The sequence below is a fragment of the Cololabis saira genome, chromosome 23 (genome assembly GCF_033807715.1).
Source record: "Cololabis saira isolate AMF1-May2022 chromosome 23, fColSai1.1, whole genome shotgun sequence".
NCBI lineage: Eukaryota > Metazoa > Chordata > Actinopteri > Beloniformes > Belonidae > Cololabis > Cololabis saira.
This window is the reverse complement of record NC_084609.1, coordinates 30,137,160-30,158,818: the sequence shown is the minus strand read 5'-3', so window position 1 is coordinate 30,158,818 and position 21,659 is coordinate 30,137,160. Positions and strand designations below refer to the sequence as shown.

General features: G+C 46.6%; 1 protein-coding gene across 1 annotated transcript in view; it reads right to left on the bottom strand.

The window, feature by feature from the left end:
- The window catches only part of cog5 (component of oligomeric golgi complex 5), a 45,789-nt gene extending 38,442 nt beyond the window's left edge, over positions 1–7,347 (bottom strand). The window contains exons 1-6 of the mRNA XM_061714622.1: positions 7,311–7,347; positions 6,053–6,192; positions 5,618–5,675; positions 3,628–3,682; positions 1,923–1,992; positions 1,011–1,131 (exon numbers count right to left, since the gene is read on the bottom strand). Coding sequence (XP_061570606.1) covers positions 1,011–1,131; positions 1,923–1,992; positions 3,628–3,682; positions 5,618–5,675; positions 6,053–6,192; positions 7,311–7,347 — 481 coding nt within the window. The remainder of the gene's footprint in view (positions 1–1,010; positions 1,132–1,922; positions 1,993–3,627; positions 3,683–5,617; positions 5,676–6,052; positions 6,193–7,310) is intronic.
- Between the last annotated feature and the right edge of the window lie 14,312 nt (positions 7,348–21,659).

Genomic DNA, 21,659 nt, shown 5'->3' with positions numbered 1-21,659 from the left:
TAATCCCTCATTTTTCGCAAGGGTTACCTTCCAAAAAGAACCTGTGATAAGTGAAATCAGCGAAGTAGCACCTTTTACAAGGTTTCAAATTGCGGAGATCAGCCCCGCCCCACCGCGACCCGATTGATTGGATTAGAACGGGAGAAAATGAAAAGTTAGAAAAAATACAATAAGTACAGTAGGACAAATTGTGACTGGCGCGTATTCACTGCTCTTCTGATGCTGCTGCATCCTGACTCGCTCTGTAGCGTCTTTTTCTTCTAAAGCCGCGGTGCAGGTGTATTTTTTCAAGAGAAGAAAATAGTTATGGGTCGTTGATTCTTATAACCCGACATGCCACCATGGATTATATCTGAGACTGTAATGAACGATTCATCCAAGTTCCCGTTCTTGAGCTGCTGCTGAAGCTCATTGGCCGTTCTCAGCATTGTTGCTAAGCGACCAACGTTATTCATTGACACAGGAAGTGAAGAAGCGGGGAGACTGTTTAGCCAATCAGAATGTAGAACAGGATGCACAATTCAAATCCGTGAAGCAGCGAGACGTGAAAGGTGAACCGCGTTATAGCCAGGGATTACTGTACACTGAAGCATGACGTTCTAAAACACCAAACTAAAAAAACGCAGACTACGAAACAAAGACAAAAAACATTGTGAAGACCTAATCTGGGAGCAGAATCTCAACAACAGCGTTAAATTGTTGAAGGAAAAAAAAAAGCATGACATGATTTGAGGAATGGAAGTAAATGTTATTTGGACGTGTTTCTCAGAGAACCTGGCTGATATGTGAGAACCTGAAGATGGTTGATAAAAGAGGAGCCTGTGGTGGATGTGCTGCAGATGTGCTGCAGATGTGTGCAGGTGTGTGCAGATGTGTGCAGATGTGTGCTACAGATGTGTACTACAGATGTGTACAGATGTGTGCAGATGTGTGCAGATGTAGTGCAGATGTAGTGCAGATGTGTGCAGATGTAGTGCAGATGTGTGCAGATGTGTGCAGATGGTCCTTACCCAGCTCGTTGAGGCTCTGAGCAGCCTTGGTGATCTCCCTGCTGCCCCCCTGCAGTTGCCCCTGCAGCCTCTTACTCAGGTACAGGATACGGATGATTCTCCGCAGCAGGTCACACGCCACCTGCAGGACCGCCACACATTCCTGTTACACACCTGTGCAGCTCCACCCCCCATGAAGAGATGCATGGAATCCTGCTATGCTGGAAAACACTACACTTTCAAATCTGAAAGAAGGGGGGGATGATGTGGATTTCGTTTAAGGACTGATCATATCCAATCTCTCAATGAATGAGTGAGGAAGAAAGAGGGGAAAAAAATAATGATTTCGGCAGGGCTGCCCTTTGTCACCGGTCCTGTTCATAATTTTATGGACAGGATTTCTAGGCGTAGCCAGGGGCCGGAGGGGATCCGGTTTGGGAACCTCAGGATTTCATCTCTGCTTTTTGCAGATGATGTTGTCCTGTTGGCTTCATCGGACCGGGACCTTCAGCATGTGCTGGGGCGGTTTGAGGCCGAGTGCAACGCGGCAGGGATGAGAATCAGCACCTCCAAAACCGAGGCCATGGTTCTCCACCGGGAAAGGGTGGCGTGCCTTCTCCGGGTGGGTGGAGAAGTCCTGCCTCAGGTGGAGGAGTTCAAGTATCTCGGGGTCTTGTTCACGAGTGAGGGAACGATGGAGCGTGAGATTGACAGACGGATCGGTGCAGCGTCCGCAGTTATTTGGTCGGTATACCGGCCTTTGTCCCGAAAGACAACACAGTGTGGAGGACCAGCAGGTTTCTGTTATGCTCCACAGGGACAGCGCAGCTGAGCTCCCGTCTGAACCAGGACGATGTGAAGGAAAGCTCACAGGAACCAGGGCTTCAAGTCATGTGACCATGGAGGGAGGGGATAGGACACAGAAACAGTTACCTGCAGCCGGGCTAACTGCGTGATCCGGGCCACGATCTTGTTGTAGGGGTCGACGATCTTGGTCCTGATCCTGCAGAGATGTCATACACATGGGAATTAGACAGATTTTATTCAGCATCTGATGTGAAGAACCTGCAGGTCTCTAACAAAACCAGGAGCAGGTTCTTCAAAGACAGAACTGGGGAGCTCAGATGGCTCATGTCGTCACAGCTGGGACTCGGCTGGAAACCCTCCAGCGTTAAGCTCCTCCTAACCAGGACCACGGTTCAGATCCCAGCTCAAAGGGACACAGTCAATCTAAAATGATCTGGCAGCAAAACCAGCCCCTTTAAAACCAGCAGGTGGGATCTGGCATTGATCAGCTCATACTAACCAACAGCAACCCTATTTATAGCACTTTAACAACAGTTGACCACTGGACACAAGAATACATTTAGAAAAACATCTATCAGGAGAGATCAGATTTAGGGCTGGGGATTGATTCAAGTGTCAAGAATCGATTCGATTCCGATTCTTAAGATTCATAATCGATTATCAGGATTTGATTCGATCTGATTTGATTCCCTTATTGATTTGGTTTAGTGTTACTTAAAATGTTTTTGAGCTGTTGCCTGAATTATATGACTGTAAAATAACTAGTGAAATAATAATTTCACAATGATTATTGTGTAATAACTAAGAAATAAATAACTCAAACAGGCCTTTCAATATCCATTTAAAGTGCAAAAAAAGAAATAAATTGCAACAACTCATGCAGTAAACAAATAATTTTAGCTTTCCTAATCACCACGCACACATATTGCCATGAAGCACCTGGCATTTTTCAGAAATGTCATGACAAACTGTGTCCGACTACTGGGATTAAAGTTCACTGGGCGAAAATGTAATGATGAAAAAAAAAAAATGTTTAAATTAAAAACCGATCTTTAGACATAAGAATCGATTTTGAAGAATTAATATGAGAATCGATTTAGAATCGGAAATCTATTTTTTCATCACAGGCCTAATCAGATTACAATAATATACAGATAAAACAAGTAAACGTCTTTCGCAATGCTAAAGGATAAGATAAGAGTGAAGATGAGCTTGAAGACAGATGACAAAGACGCCCGCCGACCCACAGAACCCCAGCTCTTTGATTATAATTCTCGTCAGTTGTGTGAAATAAGACCTTGAAACAGGCATTGTGGCACAGAATTGTGAAATTGGTTTAATTCACCGTACGAATGGTTACAGATTACTTTTGTAATACTGTATTTGACCCGGTCTTTGTAGGTTTTGACCGTATAGAAATGTAATTCTTGCCATTTTAGAAGGAGATGAACCTGCTGGACTCTACTGCCCTTACTTTTTATAAACTTGTGCTTTTTATTATTTCACCTCTTTTCTTATCATTTTATTTCATTGTATTTGTTATTTACTGTTTAATTGTGTCTTGCTACTTTTAATGTTGATGTAAAGCACTTTGAATTACCTTGTGTTGAATTGTGCTATACAAATAAACTTGCCTTGCCTAACAAACTCCTGATTACTGCATCCAGCCAAACTCTGCACATCTGAAGGACTTTTATTGTGAGCAGAGTCCAACACTACAATGTGTGGGTTCATCCTCTCACGTTCACACATCTCCAGACTGTGCAGCTTCCACAGCAGCTGTACTGCTCGCACCAATCATTTCAGGAAGTGTCTGAATGGTTAGATTTACCTGTCAACAGCAGCTTGCAGAGCACTGATCCTCGTCTGCATCATCTGGAGAACCCCTAAAAGGCAACAAAGTTCTGTCAAGACTTCACACACATTGGCTCCATCTGCTGGTGAAATGCAGGAACTGAGATTAAGCCCAACAATGCAGACAGTTGAGCTGGAGATTAAAGTCATCCAAAAACAGAGCAAGGTTTGTGGAGGTCTGACAGCGATCAATTCTGATCATCATATGGATATAACTGGGGATCGATTCAAATGTCAAGAATCGATTCAATTACGATTCTTAAGATTCAGAATCGATTATCACCATTTGATTCGATCTGATCCGATATTGATGTGGATTAGTGTTATTAAAAATGTTTTTTGAGCTGTTGCCTGAATTATGATGGTAAAATAACTAGTGAAATAATAATTTCACAATAATTATTGTGAAATAACTAAGAAATAAATAACTCAAACAGGCCTTTCAATATCCATTTAAAGTGCAAAAAAAGAAGAAATTGCAACAACTCATGCAGTAAACAAATAATTTTAGCTTGTCTGATTTATTCTGTCACCAGAAACACAGCTTGCCATGAAGCACCAGGCATTTTTCAGGAATGTCATGACAAACTGTGTCAGATAACAGAATAAACCAAACAATCTATAGTAAATATAGATAATATGAACTTCATTGAACTAATATAACATTTTGAAATTTAAGCTGAAATATCCAAAGCACTGAACACTGGTTGTGCACAGGTGGGGGTGTGTGTGAGTGTGTATGAGTGTGTATGAGCGTGTATGACTGTGTCTGAGTGTGTCCGTGTCCGTGTGTAACGTGGCTGGCGATTCAATGATCTGCAGGTTTTGCCAGCACACAGTTGACTGGACATGAAAGGACACGTTTGAAGAATGATCATGTACTTTAACGGCGACGTCTGTATTAGGTGGAATCGCAATTGTGTATTACAGTACGACGCGTTCTCCTCATGTGGTGCGCGAACAAGGTCTGTTTAAAACGCAGCTGGTTGTCTGTGCGACCAAACATTAACGCAGGCTCAAACAGCAAGTATTTTCTGGGGAAGCTGCCCTGCCCCGTACCTGCCCCGTCAAATCACGCTTCCACATAGATATTGGCAGGTAGGATGATTTGACAGATGAAAATACCCCGTCAGATCACGCTTCTACATAGATAAATGTTGATGTCTTTGGGAAGCACATTCTGACTTCCTGCTGTTAAATCGTCTATTTGCATGAAAAAGCCTTTGAAAAAAAAGAAACTGAGATAAAAGAAACGGGGATCGTACGGTAGTGTTCTGCCGAGGTAGGACACCTCGGCAGAACACCGTCTCAACACGTCTCATTCATCCTGACGCAGAGCAGAAACAGACTGCAGGTGGCGCTGTGCATGCTCAGCAGGTTCATTTATATGCAAATACAGTCATAAGGTAGTTTGCATAGACCATTTATGGTAGAAAGTGGACGTGTAGAGGGCGGGATATGAGGCGAATTCACCTGCGCAACCTTCCAGCTGGACTGTGATTTATAAAGACAACATTGCGTGCAGATGTGCGTGCACACGGTTTTATAAATCAGGATTTTTTTTGTGCGCACGCCATTTTCGGCTTTTGAGCGCACGTACACTTTTAGTATGAATCCTACACACTCTTTTATAAATGAGGCCCCAGCACTTTATGCCACCGCTACTCTTTGACGCCATGTTCATTGTTTGAATATTTCACACCACGCGCATATGTGAATTAAATGATGTGACTACTGGGATTAAAGTTCACTGGGCGAAAATGTAATGATGAAAAAATAAATAAATAAATAAAAATTAAAAAATTTAAAAAAATCGATGTTTAGACATATGAATCGACATTTATGAATTAATATGAGAATCGATTTAGAATCGGAAAATTGATTTTTTCAACACAGGCCTACATATGGAGCTGGTGTTCCTGCCAGCACTGCTTCTGAACTAGAGCTGCAGGAGCGTGGTTCCTCACCTTCAAGGGACTCGATCCCCGTAGCCTGAGCCAGCAGGTCTTCATGTCTCTCCACCACCTGGAATAACAAACAGCTCTTTTACTACAGCTTCCAGGGTGGAGACTCACTTTTCAATGCAATGAAGTGATAGATGTGAGAAGGTGTTCCGAGGCCGTGTACAGTAGGTGTCACGTGTTGGAAAACCGTCTAGGAGGATGGAAGATGTCTGAACCAGCCAGGGAAGCAAAGACGGGTTGTCCTCTCAACATAAGACAGTTTCATCTATCAGAGGAGGACGTTTATGTCGCCACCTTTCAGAGTCTGGAGGAACCCGGATCCACCAGAGTCCAGAAGAACCCAGATCCACTAGAGTCCGGAGGAACCCGTTTCACCTGTCTCACTATCAATCCCACAGCTGGGCTGTGAAACAGTCAGTCCCATGTGACGTCACGTACCTGTCCATGCAGCTCTTTGTCCAGTTGGCTGATGCCCTGCGCGAGCTTGGCCAGCTGCTCGGCGATGACGGCGTGGTGGATGACGTGAGCGGTGTACGTTTTGACGTCAAACTCGTCTGCCAGGAAATCCCTGTAACAGTCTGAAAGACAGAAGCGTGCTTAGGCCGATTCCACCAAACCTATACAACCTCCACAAATCACCATGCACCTCCAACAGCCTCCCAGAGCCTTGACAATCTCCACCAACTCTCACAACCTCCACCAAACTCTGACAACCTCCACCAAACTCTGACAACCTTCACCAAACTCTCACAACCTCCACCAAACTCTGACAACCTCCACCAACTCTGACAACCTCCACCAACTCTGACAACCTCCACCAAACTCTGACAACCTTCACCAAACTCTCACAACCTCCACCAAACTCTCACAACCTCCACCAAACTCTCACAACCTCCACCAAACTCTCACAACCTCCACCAAACTCTCACAACCTCCACCAAACTCTCACAACCTCCACCAAACTCTCACAACCTCCACCAAACTCTCACTACCTCCACCAAACTCTCACTACCTCCACCAAACTCTCACAACCTCCACCAAACTCTCACAACCTCCACCAAACTCTCACAACCTCCACCAAACTCTCACAACCTCCACCAAACTCTCACTACCTCCACCAAACTCTCACAACCTCCACCAAACTCTCACAACCTCCACCAAACTCTGACAGCTGGATCATAGTTATCAGCTCATGAAGTTCAGAAAATTACATTTTAGATGCTGGTGCATATCCTGGTTTAGACTGAGGAAATCTGTCAATGTTTCACTATATTGTCTTTGGTATCATTTTAAAGGGGACCTTTTAAGCATTCATTCAAGCTAAGATGTGATACATTTCCTGTATCCGTATGGTCCTATGAGTCACAGACACAGGGCTAAAAGATAGTATATCATTTAGGGGAAAACTGTGTAAAAATGTGTGTTGTTTATAGTTTAAAGAGCTGCAGTGACCTCTATGTTGGTCAGAAAGATTCACATCTTAGCTTGAATGAATGCTTAAAAGGTTCCCTTTAAAACAGGACCTGTGGTCCCGGATTCGTCTCCAGTGTTTCCCGGATCTGAGCTGTCATTTCCCTGATAATCATGTTCTACAAACCCAGCAGACCCGTAACAAACACAGCCTGCCATGCAGCTGGTTTCTGACACGGATCTCTAATCGTCTACGAGCCAGACCAGAGTTTAATGGGAACTTTACCATCTTTCAGGAGAGAGTCTCCGCTGCAGTCCTCCATGTTGACAACTCCGCCGATGACGTAGTTCTCTTCTTCTTCTGCGGTTTAATTCCTGCTGCCTTTGGCGCTCTACCGCCACCACATGGCGGATTCTGGAAATGATGTAGCTTTATAATACCTTTTGTGTCCCTCTCGGTTAATGTAATTCTTTTACTGGCTAAATATCATATACACTGTTGTAAGTGGAGAAAAATGAAGCCCTCTTTCCAATGTTTTTTAAATGATTTCAAACGTTTTTTTGTCTCTATAAAAAAAATTAAGTCAAATAACTGCAAAAAAATGATTAGCCGATATATCAAAGTATCTTTTATTTTAATCTCTTTCTGAAATGTCGATGCTATTTGCCTAAAAATGCCTTACTGTTTTTTTGTTATTAATTTTACTAGTTTACCTCATTGTTTGTGTATGTGTCACTTGTTCTTGATACCTCCCAAAATATGTTCGATTTACTTATATTGTATTTCCTCTACTAGCAGTTTGTGTAAATGTGTTCTTGTTTATAAATTGTGTTCAATAAAAATTTTTAAAAAAATTAAAAAAAATAATACCTTTTATAGGACTACTGCAGTTTCCAAAACATGTAAAACCTGTAGAGAAACCAGAAATACTGCCTAATGTAAATCAGTGTCGGTGACATCACAGATTAGGAAACTGCTCTGATGTGATGGTGCAAACATAACATAAAATAATGGGAAAAGTAAAAAGAATAGAAATCTAATTAAATTAGAAAAAAACTAAAATAATTAGGAGTGCATGCAGGATTAAATATGAAGGTAAATATAAAATAAATATAGCCTACTAGGTGTGAAAATATATACATTTGCAAAAAAAACTAGCAGGTTTCTAAGGTGGCTGTGTAAAGTTATTTACTGTCATTCATGGGTCTGATGTCTGAGGGGAAGAAGCTGTTCTTGTGGTGGGAGGTTCTGGTCCAGATGGGCCGTATCGTCCTGCATGAGGGAGGGGGTTGAACAGACTGTGTCCACTGTGAGCAGGGTCTGCCGCAAACTGACCTGCACGGCCAAAAGTCCTGGAGGTAAAGCTACAGGTTTGGTATAGATGGGAGGTTGGAGCTGATCAACTTCTCAGAAGTCTGTCTGTCCCTGGTGATTGGACAATCACCAGGGACAGACATACTTTCAAGTCTTTTTAAGGTATCATTTCCAAATTCATAAATTCAATGCTTTTAAGACCCTGTAGAATAGAATAGAATACTTTATTGTCAGTGTACCTGGGTACAGTGAGATTGAAAGCAGCATCACCTCTCCAGTGCAAGACAAATAAGAACAATAGTGCAAACAATAAGAAATATAAGAATATAAGAAATATAAATAATATACAAAAAATATAAAAAAAGGTTAAGGTGCATTTGAGTAGTGAAGACCTGAAATTCTATTTACAGATGATAGTATATAGTTACACATGTAGTGGAATATTTCACAGATAGTCCGGGAGAAGTATTGCACGGTAAAAAACAGTAACGAAGACATTCACGTTTTATTCAGGGCGGTTATGGCTTTGGGGAAAAAGCTGTTTTTAAGTCTGTTAGTTTTGGACCTGATGACTCTGTAGCGTCTTCCTGAAGGCAGCAGGTCAAACAGGTCAGAGCTGTCTTTAATGATGTTAGTGGCTCTGCTGAGGCAGCGGGAGGTGTAAATGTCCGTCGGGTGGGGAGGGGGCAGCCGATGATCTTCTGCGCTGCTTTCACCACCCTCTGGAGCCTTCCTCTGTCCGCAGCAGTGCAGCTACCAGACTGTAATGCAGTACGTGAGCAGGCTCTGGATGGATGAGCGGTAGAAGGTCAGCTGCAGGTTGGAGTCCAGCTTGTATCTGCTGAGGACTCTCAGGAAGTGCAGCCAGAGTGTCAGCAATGGACAAAACCTCAGAAAAGTGCGTACGCCAGACTGGATTTGTGCGTGAAAGACCGCAACTTTCCACGTTCAAATCACTTTTTTAACATCCAACCGTGGGTGTAGAAAGTGGCGTATGCACGTTTTTTGTGCGCCGCACTCTTTGTACATGAGGCCCCTGGTCTCCTCATCTCAGTGTGGATGAGGGGAATGCATGGGCACTGCAGCTGGGCTTCATTCAGCTCCAGGTCAGTCCAAAGGCGTTCGCAGGAGACGCATGCAGGAGACACTCTGTGGCGGGGCGCCCCTCTGGTCTTGGAGGGCCACTTTCGTGGGGGGGGGGTGCGCCTGCCCGCGTCGGCGGCCGGGGCGGCTCTGTCTCTCCGGGCAGGCTGGCCCCCTGCCGGGTGGGGGTCGTTGGCCTGAAGGGTGAGGGCCTCCTGGCCGCGTGTCCGGCCCGGACCGGGTGGCCGGGGATTGCCTGGGTCGCGTTCCGCCGCCGCGGGATCCCTGGCTGCTTCTTCCCGCGCCGTGGGGGCCCCGCCCGCGGACCCCCTCGGCCGCTGCCGGGGGGGGGGGGGCCTCGCAGGCGGTGGGTTGCCTCCCTCCTGCTTCTCCCCTCTGTGGGGTTGCCGGTGGCCTGGGTTCCGGGCTCTTCCGTGTCGGCCTCTGGTCTCGCGGGTGGCGGGGTTGCTCCCCCACCTCCCCCACTATAGATACACTTCAGGTAGAGCTTTGTTTGGTTTATTACACACACACACACACACACACACACACACACACACACACACACACACACACACACACACACACACACACACACACACACACACACACACACAGCCTGCACCTGCATGCTGGCTCTCTAGTTTTTGGGGTTAGGTAGCGGTAGCGGTAGCTTAGCTCAGACTGCGATCAGATCTCAAGATTGCTGTTGTTGTTTTGGTTGGCTCTGTGCCGGTTTCGTGTTCTGTTTGTGGTTTTTTGTTGCAGATTTCCAGTGCTTGACGTGTGTCTCCGTGTGTTCCTGCTTCCTGGATTGGCAGTGGATGTCGTCAACCCCCCCCCCCCCCCCCCCCTCCTCCCCCCCACAAAAAAAAATCACTGGGTTTGTATGTGTATATTTATGTATGTGTACGCATATGTATGCGTATATATATGTATACATATTAATTATAGTAATAATGCACTTATATATGCTTTTGGTTTCTACCGTCATGGTATCAATCATTAATATGTGTGCAGACAAGGAAAAAAAAAAAAAAAAAAGACTGGAACATCAGCTGGTTTAGGTCACCAAGAGAATCCTTCTGGATCATTGCCCCGATCTGGACCCAGCTGCTCCGGTTCAGACCAACATGATGCTTTCAGCGGGAACTCCTGACAGGTCGGAGATCTCTGTTGCCATGACGTGGGACGACTACTCGAGATAAAAGGCAGATCCTAAAATATCCCATAACTGTATCTGAACAGACAAACATTAAAACACAATTTGCAGCAAAGAACCGGTTATGTAAAGTTGTCTTTTAAATAAAACAAAGAGACTGTTCTCAAGACCCATCACAGCTTTCAAGCTTTTCTACAAATGACCCCAGATCCACATCATCAGGCACTGCACAAACATATAATCACTGACAATATTATAAAGGTGATAATCATTTAAAATAAGCAAACTGTTGTGGCTGAAAGTTTATATGACTTAAAAGTGATCTGAGTGGACCAAACAAAGTCCCATGAGTTCAAAAACAAGTCGTGCAAGTCCACTGTTTGAACTCAACTGCAGCTTTGTATTAATCAGTAGCAGCTGTTACCACTGAGCAATCACTTCCTTTTGCACTGAACATCATATAAAAGCAGCTCTTCCAGGATCAAATCATTGTCCCTGAGATCTGAACCTTGCATTACCCTCAATTTGTAAGGGCTGCAACTAGGCTAGCATTGAAGGTGTCTGTGTTCATTTGTCTCATAATGAGGTGAGTAAAATGCTATCAGGTTTCATAAAGCTGGTGTTACTCTTCTAACTTATTTTCTTTAAAATGGTTGTTGGGATAAAAAGTTGTCTTTGTACCTCTAGTGACTTCATATTGGAAAGAGGTGGCAACCTTACACATGTTGAGTGCATGTGTTCTGAACTTTGATCATTCCTGCTCTGTATACAGGGTGTTTTGGACTTCTTTCCTACTGATTGGAAGCATCACCTGTGCTCCTCAAGGAGGTAAGCTGCCTTGAAATCCCCAACAGCAGTTGCATGTGAACTTGCAGTGTAACTGCAACTCCTGAAATCTCCTCAGGTAGTGACTCCACATGGATGTACTTGACTTCAAACCAAGATCCAGCCAGGCCAACTCCTGAGAAACCCAGAGGACAAGCAAGTGGTTCTGGCACTTACTGGTCTCCAGGCTCTCACTACAGCATGGGTACGAACATCGCTGGAGCTGCTAGCCCTTCTGGTTCTGGGCCAGCGTCTTACAGCACCAACATTGTTAGGGGTTCTGGACCAGCACTTTACAGCACCAACACTGCTGGGGGTTCTGGACCAGCATCTTACAGCACAAACACTGCTGGGGGTGCAGGCTCAAGTTATGGGCCAGCACTTTTCAGCACCAACACTGCTGGGGGTTCTGGGCCAGTATCTTACAGGACCAACACTGCTGGGGATGCGGATTCCTTTGGTTCTAGGCCAGCACTTTACAGCACCAACACTGCTGGGGGTTCTGGGCCAGCACTTTACAGCACCAACACTGCTGGGGGTTCTGGACCAGCATCTTATAGCACCAACACTGCTAGGGGTTCTGGGCCAGCGTCTTACAGCACCAACACTGCTGGGGGTTCTGGACCAGCATCTTACAGCACAAACACTGCTGGGAGTGCAGGCTCAAGTTATGGGCCAGCACTTTACAGCACCAACACTGCTGGGGGTTCTGGGCCAGTATCTTACAGGACCAACACTGCTGGGGATGCGGGTTCCTTTGGTTCTAGGCCAGCACTTTACAGCACCAACACTGCTGGGGGTTCTGGGCCAGCATCTTACAGGACCAACACTGCTGGGGGTTCTGGGCCAGCGTCTTACAGTACCAACACTGCTGGGGGTTCTGGGCCAGCCTCTTACAGCACCAACACTGCTAGGATTTCTGGGCCAGCGTCTTACAGCACCAACACTGCTGGGGGTGCAGGCTCCTCTGGTTCTGGACAACATGTTGCCCAGAAGAGCCAGTCTGGTGTGCCGGGCAGCCAACAGCAGGTTGCAGAGGAGAGCTGGACCTCATCTGATGGGGAGGAGCCGGTCTTCACGCCTGTAAGTGACGAGGATGAAGTGTACGCTTACAAGTCTCGGTCCCGCTACAACAAGAACCGCTTCCGGTTCAGCCAGTCCAGCTACACCAAAAGAGAACCACGTCACCCCTGGGAGCAAGTCTTCCCATACCCTGTCAAGACATCTTAACAAAGCAAGGGTGGATTCTGAACATGGGTCTGGTGAGGCTGCCTTCCTACTATGTGAACTTTGGTGCTTATCATGGCTGACTCATCTTTGTCTTTCAGGTCCTCATGTTCCAGAGGTGACACGGCTTCCAGCTGACTGAATAAATGGCTTTTTTTAAGGAATTTAAACTGTCTTGTGAGAACTTTGTAATCTGGCCTTTGTTTGTCACCAGTGAGATGGTGGAGCTTCTCCATGTGGAATACCTCCAAGTTGTCAGACTTGACAGGCAGTCCTGCACGTTACCTGCTTAGCAGACCTTGCAAGGTCTGCATGCCCGAGTCCAATGACCATGTGTTGGAACTAGCAGTTATTGGCAATCCTCAGACCTAACTTGCCCAGGCCTGGGGCCTTGTGTTCAAAAGGTGCATGGATTTCACCCAAAATATTTGCAGTTTTAGCCAATACCAAATGTTCAGTTGTTCTGGATTGCATGTGACACTGACTGCTCCATTACCACAACACTAAACCCCGTCTGCTAGGAGATCAACCTGGCTATAGCATCCAGGGAACTGTAATTACATGTGGGTGACTCAACCAGGATTGGAATGTTGCACAACGGCAACAAATATTCATTGTAGCGCTGCTGCATCCACAGGAGGTCCAGGGATGCTGCATTTCATAAAGTTCCTCCTTTCATGAAAGATGCTTGCTTGTGCTACACAATGCACATGACAATTTTCATCCTAAAAGCAAATGTTGCTGAACAGCGACACTAGTTTGCAGGTGCTTTATTTTTGTTCGAGTAAACAAGCTATAGTACATATGGGGAATCTGATTTATGTACTATCATTCAGGACTGGGTTAAGAATGCCCACCAATGGTTCATAAGGTAGGTTTCCAAGACCACACTGATTATAAACCCCTGTCCACTAAAACCTCCAGATCTGGTACAACGTCAAACAGCTCAGCTGATGTATAAAGCCAGAAACGACTACCAGATAACATACAGAAACGCTTTACTGATAGAGGGGATTATGATTACAGGGGAAGCCTGAACATCAGAACCAGGAATGTTGGAACAACCATGGAGAGAGCGTGTGCTTCAGTCAGTGGTGTGAAGACTCTGTAAATAGGATTGTACATAAGAGTATGACTATTAAGGGGGTGTGTTTGTGGAGTCACGTTGGATCTCCTTCGCTTTACAAGGTCCCTCTGTATGGTGGTCTGGTTCCAGGGTTGTTTGGGTTCCATCAGTGGTCCAAATTTGGTGGGGCGGGGGTCTGGGTATCCATGTGGACTTTGGGGGGTTGGCGTGGGGCACCATGCTGGCATGGGTGTTCAGGCCCTTGGTGGCAATGCTCTGGGTTTGGCTCTGGTGCCTCCCATCGCTCTTCATCGCTGCTGGGATGTCTGCACTACCTGCTGGGGGTATGCCTATGCAGGGTTGCAGGGGTGCTTCTGTTATGTGGTGGAGAGGTCTCGGGGGCTGGAGAGGTGGGTGGTGCCTGGGTTGCCTCGTGGGTATGGCTGTCAGGGGTCTGGGTGCTTGTGTTGGTCTGGTGTTTTGTGCCAGCCAACCAGGTCGGGGACCTCCTGGTTCTGCTCTAGCACTGTCATTTTGGGGTGCTGGGTGGAGGCTGGTGGGGGGGACTGGACTTGGGTGGTTTTGGGGGCGGAGCGCAGCACGGTGGGACTGTGGGGGGTTGGGTGTTCTCAGGGTGCACTGTACATGTGTGTATGTGGGTATAAATGTGTATTTGGGTGTAAATCTGTATGTGGCTGTAGATGTGGGTGTAAATGTGGGTGTAACGTGTATGTTGGTGGAAAAGGTCCAAGTGTATGTCATTATTATTCTGATATTTCCAGCGGCTCTTACGGTGCTAGACCTTTGGATAATTTTAGGTCATTACGTTCTGTAAGGGTCATTTGAAAGGGAATGGGACTATTTGACCCCTGTTTTGGTTTATGAGGTCAAGGTAAGACAGTCCTCTTTAATTTGGGGGCTTTTTTCCTGTACTGCAGAACTAAATAACTGAGCCTGACCACAAATAGACCGTTCTCAAGACCCATCACAGCTTTCAAGCTTTTCTACAAATGACCCCAGATCCACATCATCAGGCACTGCACAAACATATAATCGCTGACAATATTACAAAGGTGATAATAATTTAAAACAAGCAAACTGTTGTGGCTCAAAGATTACATGATGTAATAGAGATCTAAGTGGACCAAACAAAGTGCCATAAGATCAAAAACAAGTTGTGCAAGTCCACTGTTTGAACTCAACTGCAGCTTTGTATTAATCAGTAGCAGCTGTTACCACCGAGCAATCACTTCCTTTTGCACTGAACCTCATAAAAAAGCAGCTCTTCCAGGATCAGATCACTGTCTCTGTGCTCTGAACCTTGCATTACCCTCAATTTGTAAGGGCTGCAGCTAGGCTAGCAGAGAAGGTGTCTGTATTCATTTGCCTCATAATGAGGTGAGTAAAATGCCATCAGGTTTCAGAACACAGGTGTTGCTCTGCTAACTTTTATTTTCTTTAAAATGGTGGTTGGGATGAAAAGTTATTTGTACCTCTAGTGACTTCATATTGGAAAGAGGTGGCAGCCTTACACATTTTGAGTGCATGTGTTCTGAACTTTGATCATACCTGCTCTGTATACAGGGTGTTGTGGACTTCTTTCCTACTGATTGGAAGCATCACCTGTGCTCCTCAAGGAGGTAAGCTGCCTTGAAATCCCCAACAGCAGTTGCATGTGAACTTGCAGTGTAACTGCAACTCCTGAAATCTCCTCAGGTAGTGACTCCACATGGATGTACTTGACTTCAAACCAAGATCCAGCCAGGCCAACTCCTGAGAAACCCAGAGGACAAGCAAGTGGTTCTGGCACTTACTGGTCTCCAGGCTCTCACCACAGCATTGGCACGAACATCGCTGGAGCTGCTAGCCCTTCTGGTTCTGGGCCAGCATCTTACAGCACCAACACTGCTGGGGGTTCTGGGCCAGCGTCTTACAGCACCAACACTGCTAGGGTTTCTGGGCCAGCATCTTACAGCACAAACACTGCTGCGGGTGCAGGCTCAAGTTATGGGCCAGCACTTTACAGCACCAACACTGCTACGGGTTCTGGGCCAGTATCTTACAGGACCAACACTGCTGGGGATGCGGGTTCCTTTGGTTCTAGGCCAGCACTTTACAGCACCAACACTGCTGGGGGTTCTGGGCCAGCACTTTACAGCACCAACACTGCTGGGGGTTCTGGGCCAGCATCTTATAGCACCAACACTGCTAGGGGTTCTGGGCCGGCGTCTTACAGCACCAACACTGCTGGGGGATCTGGGCCAGCGTCTTATAGCACCAACACTGCTGGGGGTTCTGGGCCAGCGTCTTACAGCACCAACACTGCTGGGGGTGCAGGCTCCTCTGGTTCTGGACAACATGTTGCCCAGAAGAGCCAGTCTGGTGTGCCGGGCAGCCAACAGCAGGTTGCAGAGGAGAGCTGGACCTCATCTGATGGGGAGGAGCCGGTCTTCACGCCTGTAAATGACGAGGATGAAGTGTACGCTTACAAGTCTCGGTCCCGCTACAACAAGAACCGCTTCCGGTTCAGCCAGTCCGGCTACACCAAAAGAGAACCGCGTCACCCCTGGGACCAAGTCTTCCCATACCCTGGCAAGACATCGCAACAAAGCAAGGGTGGATTCTGAACATGGTTCTGGTGAGGCTGCCTTCCTACTATGAACTTTGGTGCTTATAATGGCTGACTCATCTTTGTCTTTCAGGTCCTCATGTTCCAGAGGCGACACGGCTTCCAGCTGACTGAATAAATGGCTTTTTTAAGGAATTTAAACTGTCTTGTGAGAACTTTGTAATCTGGCCTTTGTTTGTCACCAGTGAGATGGTGGAGCTTCTCCATGTGGAGTACCTCAAGTTGTCAGACTTGACAGGCAGTCCTGCACGTTACCTGCTTAGCAGACCTTGCAAGGTCTGCATGCCCGAGTCCAATGACCATGTGTTGGAACTAGCAGTTATTGGCAATCCTCAGACCTAACTTGCCCAGGCCTGGGGCCTTGTGTTCAAAAGGTGCATGGATTTCACCGCAAAATATTTGCAGTTTTAGCCAATACCAAATGTTCAGTTGTTCTGGATTGCATGTGACACTGACTGCTCCATTACCACAACACTAAACCCCGTCTGCTAGGAGATCAACCTGGCTATAGCATCCAGGGAACTGTAATTAGATGTGGGTGACTCAACCAGGATTGGAATGTTGCAAAATGGCAACAAATATTCATTGTAGCGCTGCTGCATCCACAGGAGGTCCAGGGATGCTGCATTTCATAAAGTTCCTCCTTGCATGAAAGATGCTTGCTGGTGCTACACAATGCACATGACAATTTTTATCCTAAAAGCAAATGTTGCTGAACAGCGACACTAGTTTGCAGGTGCTTTATTTTTGTTCGAGTAAACAAGCTATAGTACATATGGGGAATCTGATTTATCTACTACAATCATTCAGGACTGGGTTAAGAACTGGCAATGGTTCATAAGGCAGGTTTCCAAGACCACACTGATTATAAACCCCTGTCCACTAAAACCTCCAGATCTGGTACAACTTCAAACAGCTCAGCTGATGTATAAAGCCAGAAACAACTACCAGATAACATACAGAAACGCTTTACTGATAGAGGGGATTATGATTACAGGGGAAGCCTGAACATCAGAACCAGGAGTATTGGAACAACCATGGAGAGAGCGTGTGCTTCAGTCAGTGGTGTGATGACTCTGTAAATAGGATTGTACATAAGAGTATGACTATTAAGGGGGTGTGTTTGTGGAGTCACGTTGGATCTCCTTCGCTTTACAAGGTCCCTCTGTATGGTGGTCTGGTTCCAGGGTTGTTTGGGTTCCATCAGTGGTCCAAATTTGGTGCCGCATGGTGGTGGGGCGGGGGTCTGGGGATCCATGTGGACTTTGGGGGGTTGGCGTGGGGCACCATGCTGGCATGGGTGTTCAGGCCCTTGGTGGCAATGCTCTGGGTTTGGCTCTGGTGCCTCCCATCGCTCTTCATCGCTGCTGGGATGTCTGCACTACCTGCTGGGGGTATGCCTATGCAGGGTTGCAGGGGTGCTTCTGTTGTGTGGTGGAGAGGTCTCGGGGGCTGGAGAGGTGGGTGGTGCCTGGGTTGCCTCGTGGGTATGGCTGTCAGGGGTCTGGGTGCTTGTGTTGGTCTGGTGTTTTGTGCCTGCCAACCAGGTCGGGGACCTCCTGGTTCTGCTCTAGCACTGTCATTTTGGGGTGCTGGGTGGAGGCTGGTGGGGGGGACTGGACTTGGGTGGTTTTGGGGGCGGAGCGCAGCACGGTGGGACTGTGGGGGGTTGGGTGTTCTCAGGGTGCACTGTACATGTGTAAATGTGTATGTGGGTATAAATGTGTATTTGGGTGTAAATCTGTATGTGGCTGTAAATGTGGGTGTAACGTGTATGTTGGTGGAAAAGGTCCAAGTGTATGTCATTATTATTCTGATATTTCCAGTGGCTCTTACGGTGCTAGACCTTTGGATAATTTTAGGTCATTACGTTCTGTAAGGGTCATTTGAAAGGGAATGAGACTATTTGACCCCTGTTCTGGTTTATGAGGTCAAGGTAAGCCAGTCCTCTTTAATTTGAGGGCTTTTTTCCTGTACTGGAGAACTAAATAACTGAGCCTGACCACAAAGAGACCATCACAGCTTTCAAGCTTTTCTACAAACGACCCCAGATCCACAGCATTAGGCACTGCCCAAACATATAATCGCTGATAATATTACACAGGTGATAATAATTCAAAACAAGCAAACTGTTGTGGCTCAAAGATTACATGACGTAATAGAGATCTAAGTGGACCAAACAAAGTGCCATGAGATCAAAAACAAGTTGTGCAAGTCCACTGTTTGAACTCAATTGCAGCTTTGTATTAATCAGTAGCAGCTGTTACCACTGAGCAATCACTTCCTTTTGCACTGAACATCATATAAAAGCAGCTCTTCCAGGATCAGATCACTGTCTCTGTGCTCTGAACCTTGCATTACCCTCAATTTGTAAGGGCTGCAGCTAGGCTAGCAGTGAAGGTGTCTATTCATTTGCCTCATAATGAGGTGAGTAAAATGCCATCAGGTTTCAGAACACAGGTGTTGCTCTTCTAGCTTTTATTTTCTTTAAAATGGTGGTTGGGATGAAACGTTATTTGTACCTCTAGTGACTTCATATTGGAAAGAGGTGGCAACCTTACACATTTTGAGTGCATGTGTTCTGAACTTTGATAATTCCTGCTCTGTATACAGGGTGTTGTGGACTTCTTTCCTACTGATTGGAAGCATCACCTGTGCTCCTCAAGGAGGTAAGCTGCCTTGAAATCCCCAACAGCAGTTGCATGTGAACTTGCAGTGTAACTGCAATTGCTGAAATCTCCTCAGGTAGTGACCCCACATGGATGTACTTGACTTCAAACCAAGATCCAGCCAGGCCAACTCCTGAGAAACCCAGAGGACAAGCAAGTGGTTCTGGCACTTACCGGTCTCCAGGCTCTCACTACAGCAGTGGCACAAAAATTGCTGGAGCTGCTAGCCCTTCTGGTTCTGGGCCAGCACTTTACAGCACCAACACTGCTGGGGTTTCTGGACCAGCATCTTACAGCACCAACACTGCTGGGGGTGCAGGTTCCTTTGGTTCTAGGCCAGCACTTTACAGCACCAACACTGCTAGGGGTTCTGGGCCAGCATCTTACAGCACCAACACTGCTAGGGGTTCTGGACCAGCATCTTACAGCACCAACACTGCTAGGGGTTCTGGGCCAGTATCTTACAGCACCAACACTGCTGGTGATGCAGGCTCCTCTGGTTCTGGACAACATGGTGGCCAGAAGAGGCAGTCTGGTGTGCCGGGCAGCCAACAGCAGGTTGCAGAGGAGAGCTGGACCTCATCTGATGGGGAGGAGCCGGTCTTCACGCCTGTAAGTGACGAGGATCAAGTGTACGCTTACAAGTCTCGGTCCCGCTACAACAAGAACCGCTTCCTGTTCAGCCAGTCCCGCTACACCAAAACAGAACCACTTCACCCCCAGGAGCCAGTCTTCCCATACCCTGGCAAGACATCTCAACAAAGCAAGGGTGGATTCTGAACATGGGTCTGGTGAGGCTGCCTTCCTACTATGTGAACTTTGGTGCTTATAATGGCTGACTCATCTTTGTCTTGCAGGTCCTCATGTTCCAGAGGTGACGTGGCTTCCAGCTGACTAAATAAATGGCTTTTTAAGGAATTTAAACTGTCTTGTGAGAACTTTGTAATATTATGGCCTTTGTTGTCACCAGTGAGATGGTGGAGCTTCTCCATGTGGAGTACCTCAAGTTGTCAGACTTGACAGGCAGTCCTGCTCATTACCCTGCTTAGCAGACCTTGCAAGGTCTGCATGCCCGAGTCCAATGCCTCTGGTGTTGGAACTAGCAGTTATTGGCAATCCTCTTGTCCAGGCCTGGGGCCTTGTGTTCAACAGGTGCATGGATTTCACCCAAAATCCTTGCAGTTTTAGCCCTTACTAAACGTTCAGTTCTGGATTGCATGTGACACTGGCTGCTCCTCAATGACCACAACACTCAAACCTGGCTGATGCTAGGAGATCAATGTAGAGCAGCTGCATCCACAGTAGGTCCAGGGTTGCTGTATTTCATCATTCTCCAAGATTGAAAGATGCTTGCATGCCTCCTCCAAGAGGTTCAGCCTTTCCGCTGCAGAGAGCGGACAGACTATTGTCCCTGCCGGGCTTGGGCGACAGGTCGGCGGTGGATCTGATGGACCAGATGCTTTTACTGTTGGGCTCTGATGGATTCCTGTTCCTGCGCCAACTCCCGCCGCATTAGCGAACTCAAACTGCCTTGTAACGGGCGACCACTGCAGTTTGGCTGAGGAAGCGGATCAAGTCCTGCTCGCTACCCGGAGTTTAGCCATTCACAACGTCCCAGCAATCGACTTTGGAGGATGCGGAACCAGCGGTGGTGTTTTTCTTCCATCAATGTTTCGGTGCCAAGGCTAGACGCTGCGTCCCTCCACGTGGTTTCGAGCCGTCACTCAGTAGCAGCTGGGGGATCTGGGCCGCTAGCACACGCTAACATTTTAGCATCAGGTGACGTGTTCCAACATTTGCTGGCTGATTTCCACCGCGACAACCAGGCACGGCTTCGAGCATTACGTCACCACCACAGGGCCACTGGTTTTTGCGCATGCTCGTTGTTTAGATACGCAGAAGTTAGCCATTGCTAAAGAGGAGTTTGCCTCTAGGGAGCGATTAGGTATAGTTAGGCGTTCCTTATGATCCAGGTCCTGCTCAAGGTTTCTTCCCTCCTAAAGGGGAGTTTTCCTTGCCACTGTTTGGCTTAAGGTTTTTCTCCCACTGGGGGAGTTTTTTACCTGCCACTGTTTGTTTATGTAATAATTGCTCAGGGGTCATGTTCTGGGTCTGTGGAAAGCGCCTAGAAACAACTTATGTTGTAATAGAAGCTATATCAATAAAATTGAATGGAATTGAAAAAAAAGGATTTTATTGCATTTATTTAGTTTTCCTTTTTTGCTCTTATAGATAGGTGTGTGTATGTATACAGGTAAGTATATATCAATAGGTGTGCGCATGTATATAGGTATGTGTGTATATATATGATGGTGGTGAAAAGAAGCTGCTGCTCACTCCTCAGGTTAAGGAGGAGACCTGAGCTCAGTGCAGGGCCCTCCCGGGGTTGGCAGGAGCAATGCCCAGGGGCCTCATTTAAAATGGAGTGCGTAGGATTCATACTAAAAGTGTACCCAAAAGCCGAAAATGGCGGGCGCAAAAAAAAATCCGGATCTATAAAACCGCGTACACGCACACTTGCACGCAATGTTCGCTTTATAAATCACAGTCCAGCTGGAAGGTTGCGCAGCTGAATCCGCCTTATATCCCGCCCTCTACACGCCCATTTCATACCTTAAAAGGGCAATGCAAAGTAGTATTTGCATATGAATGAGCCTGC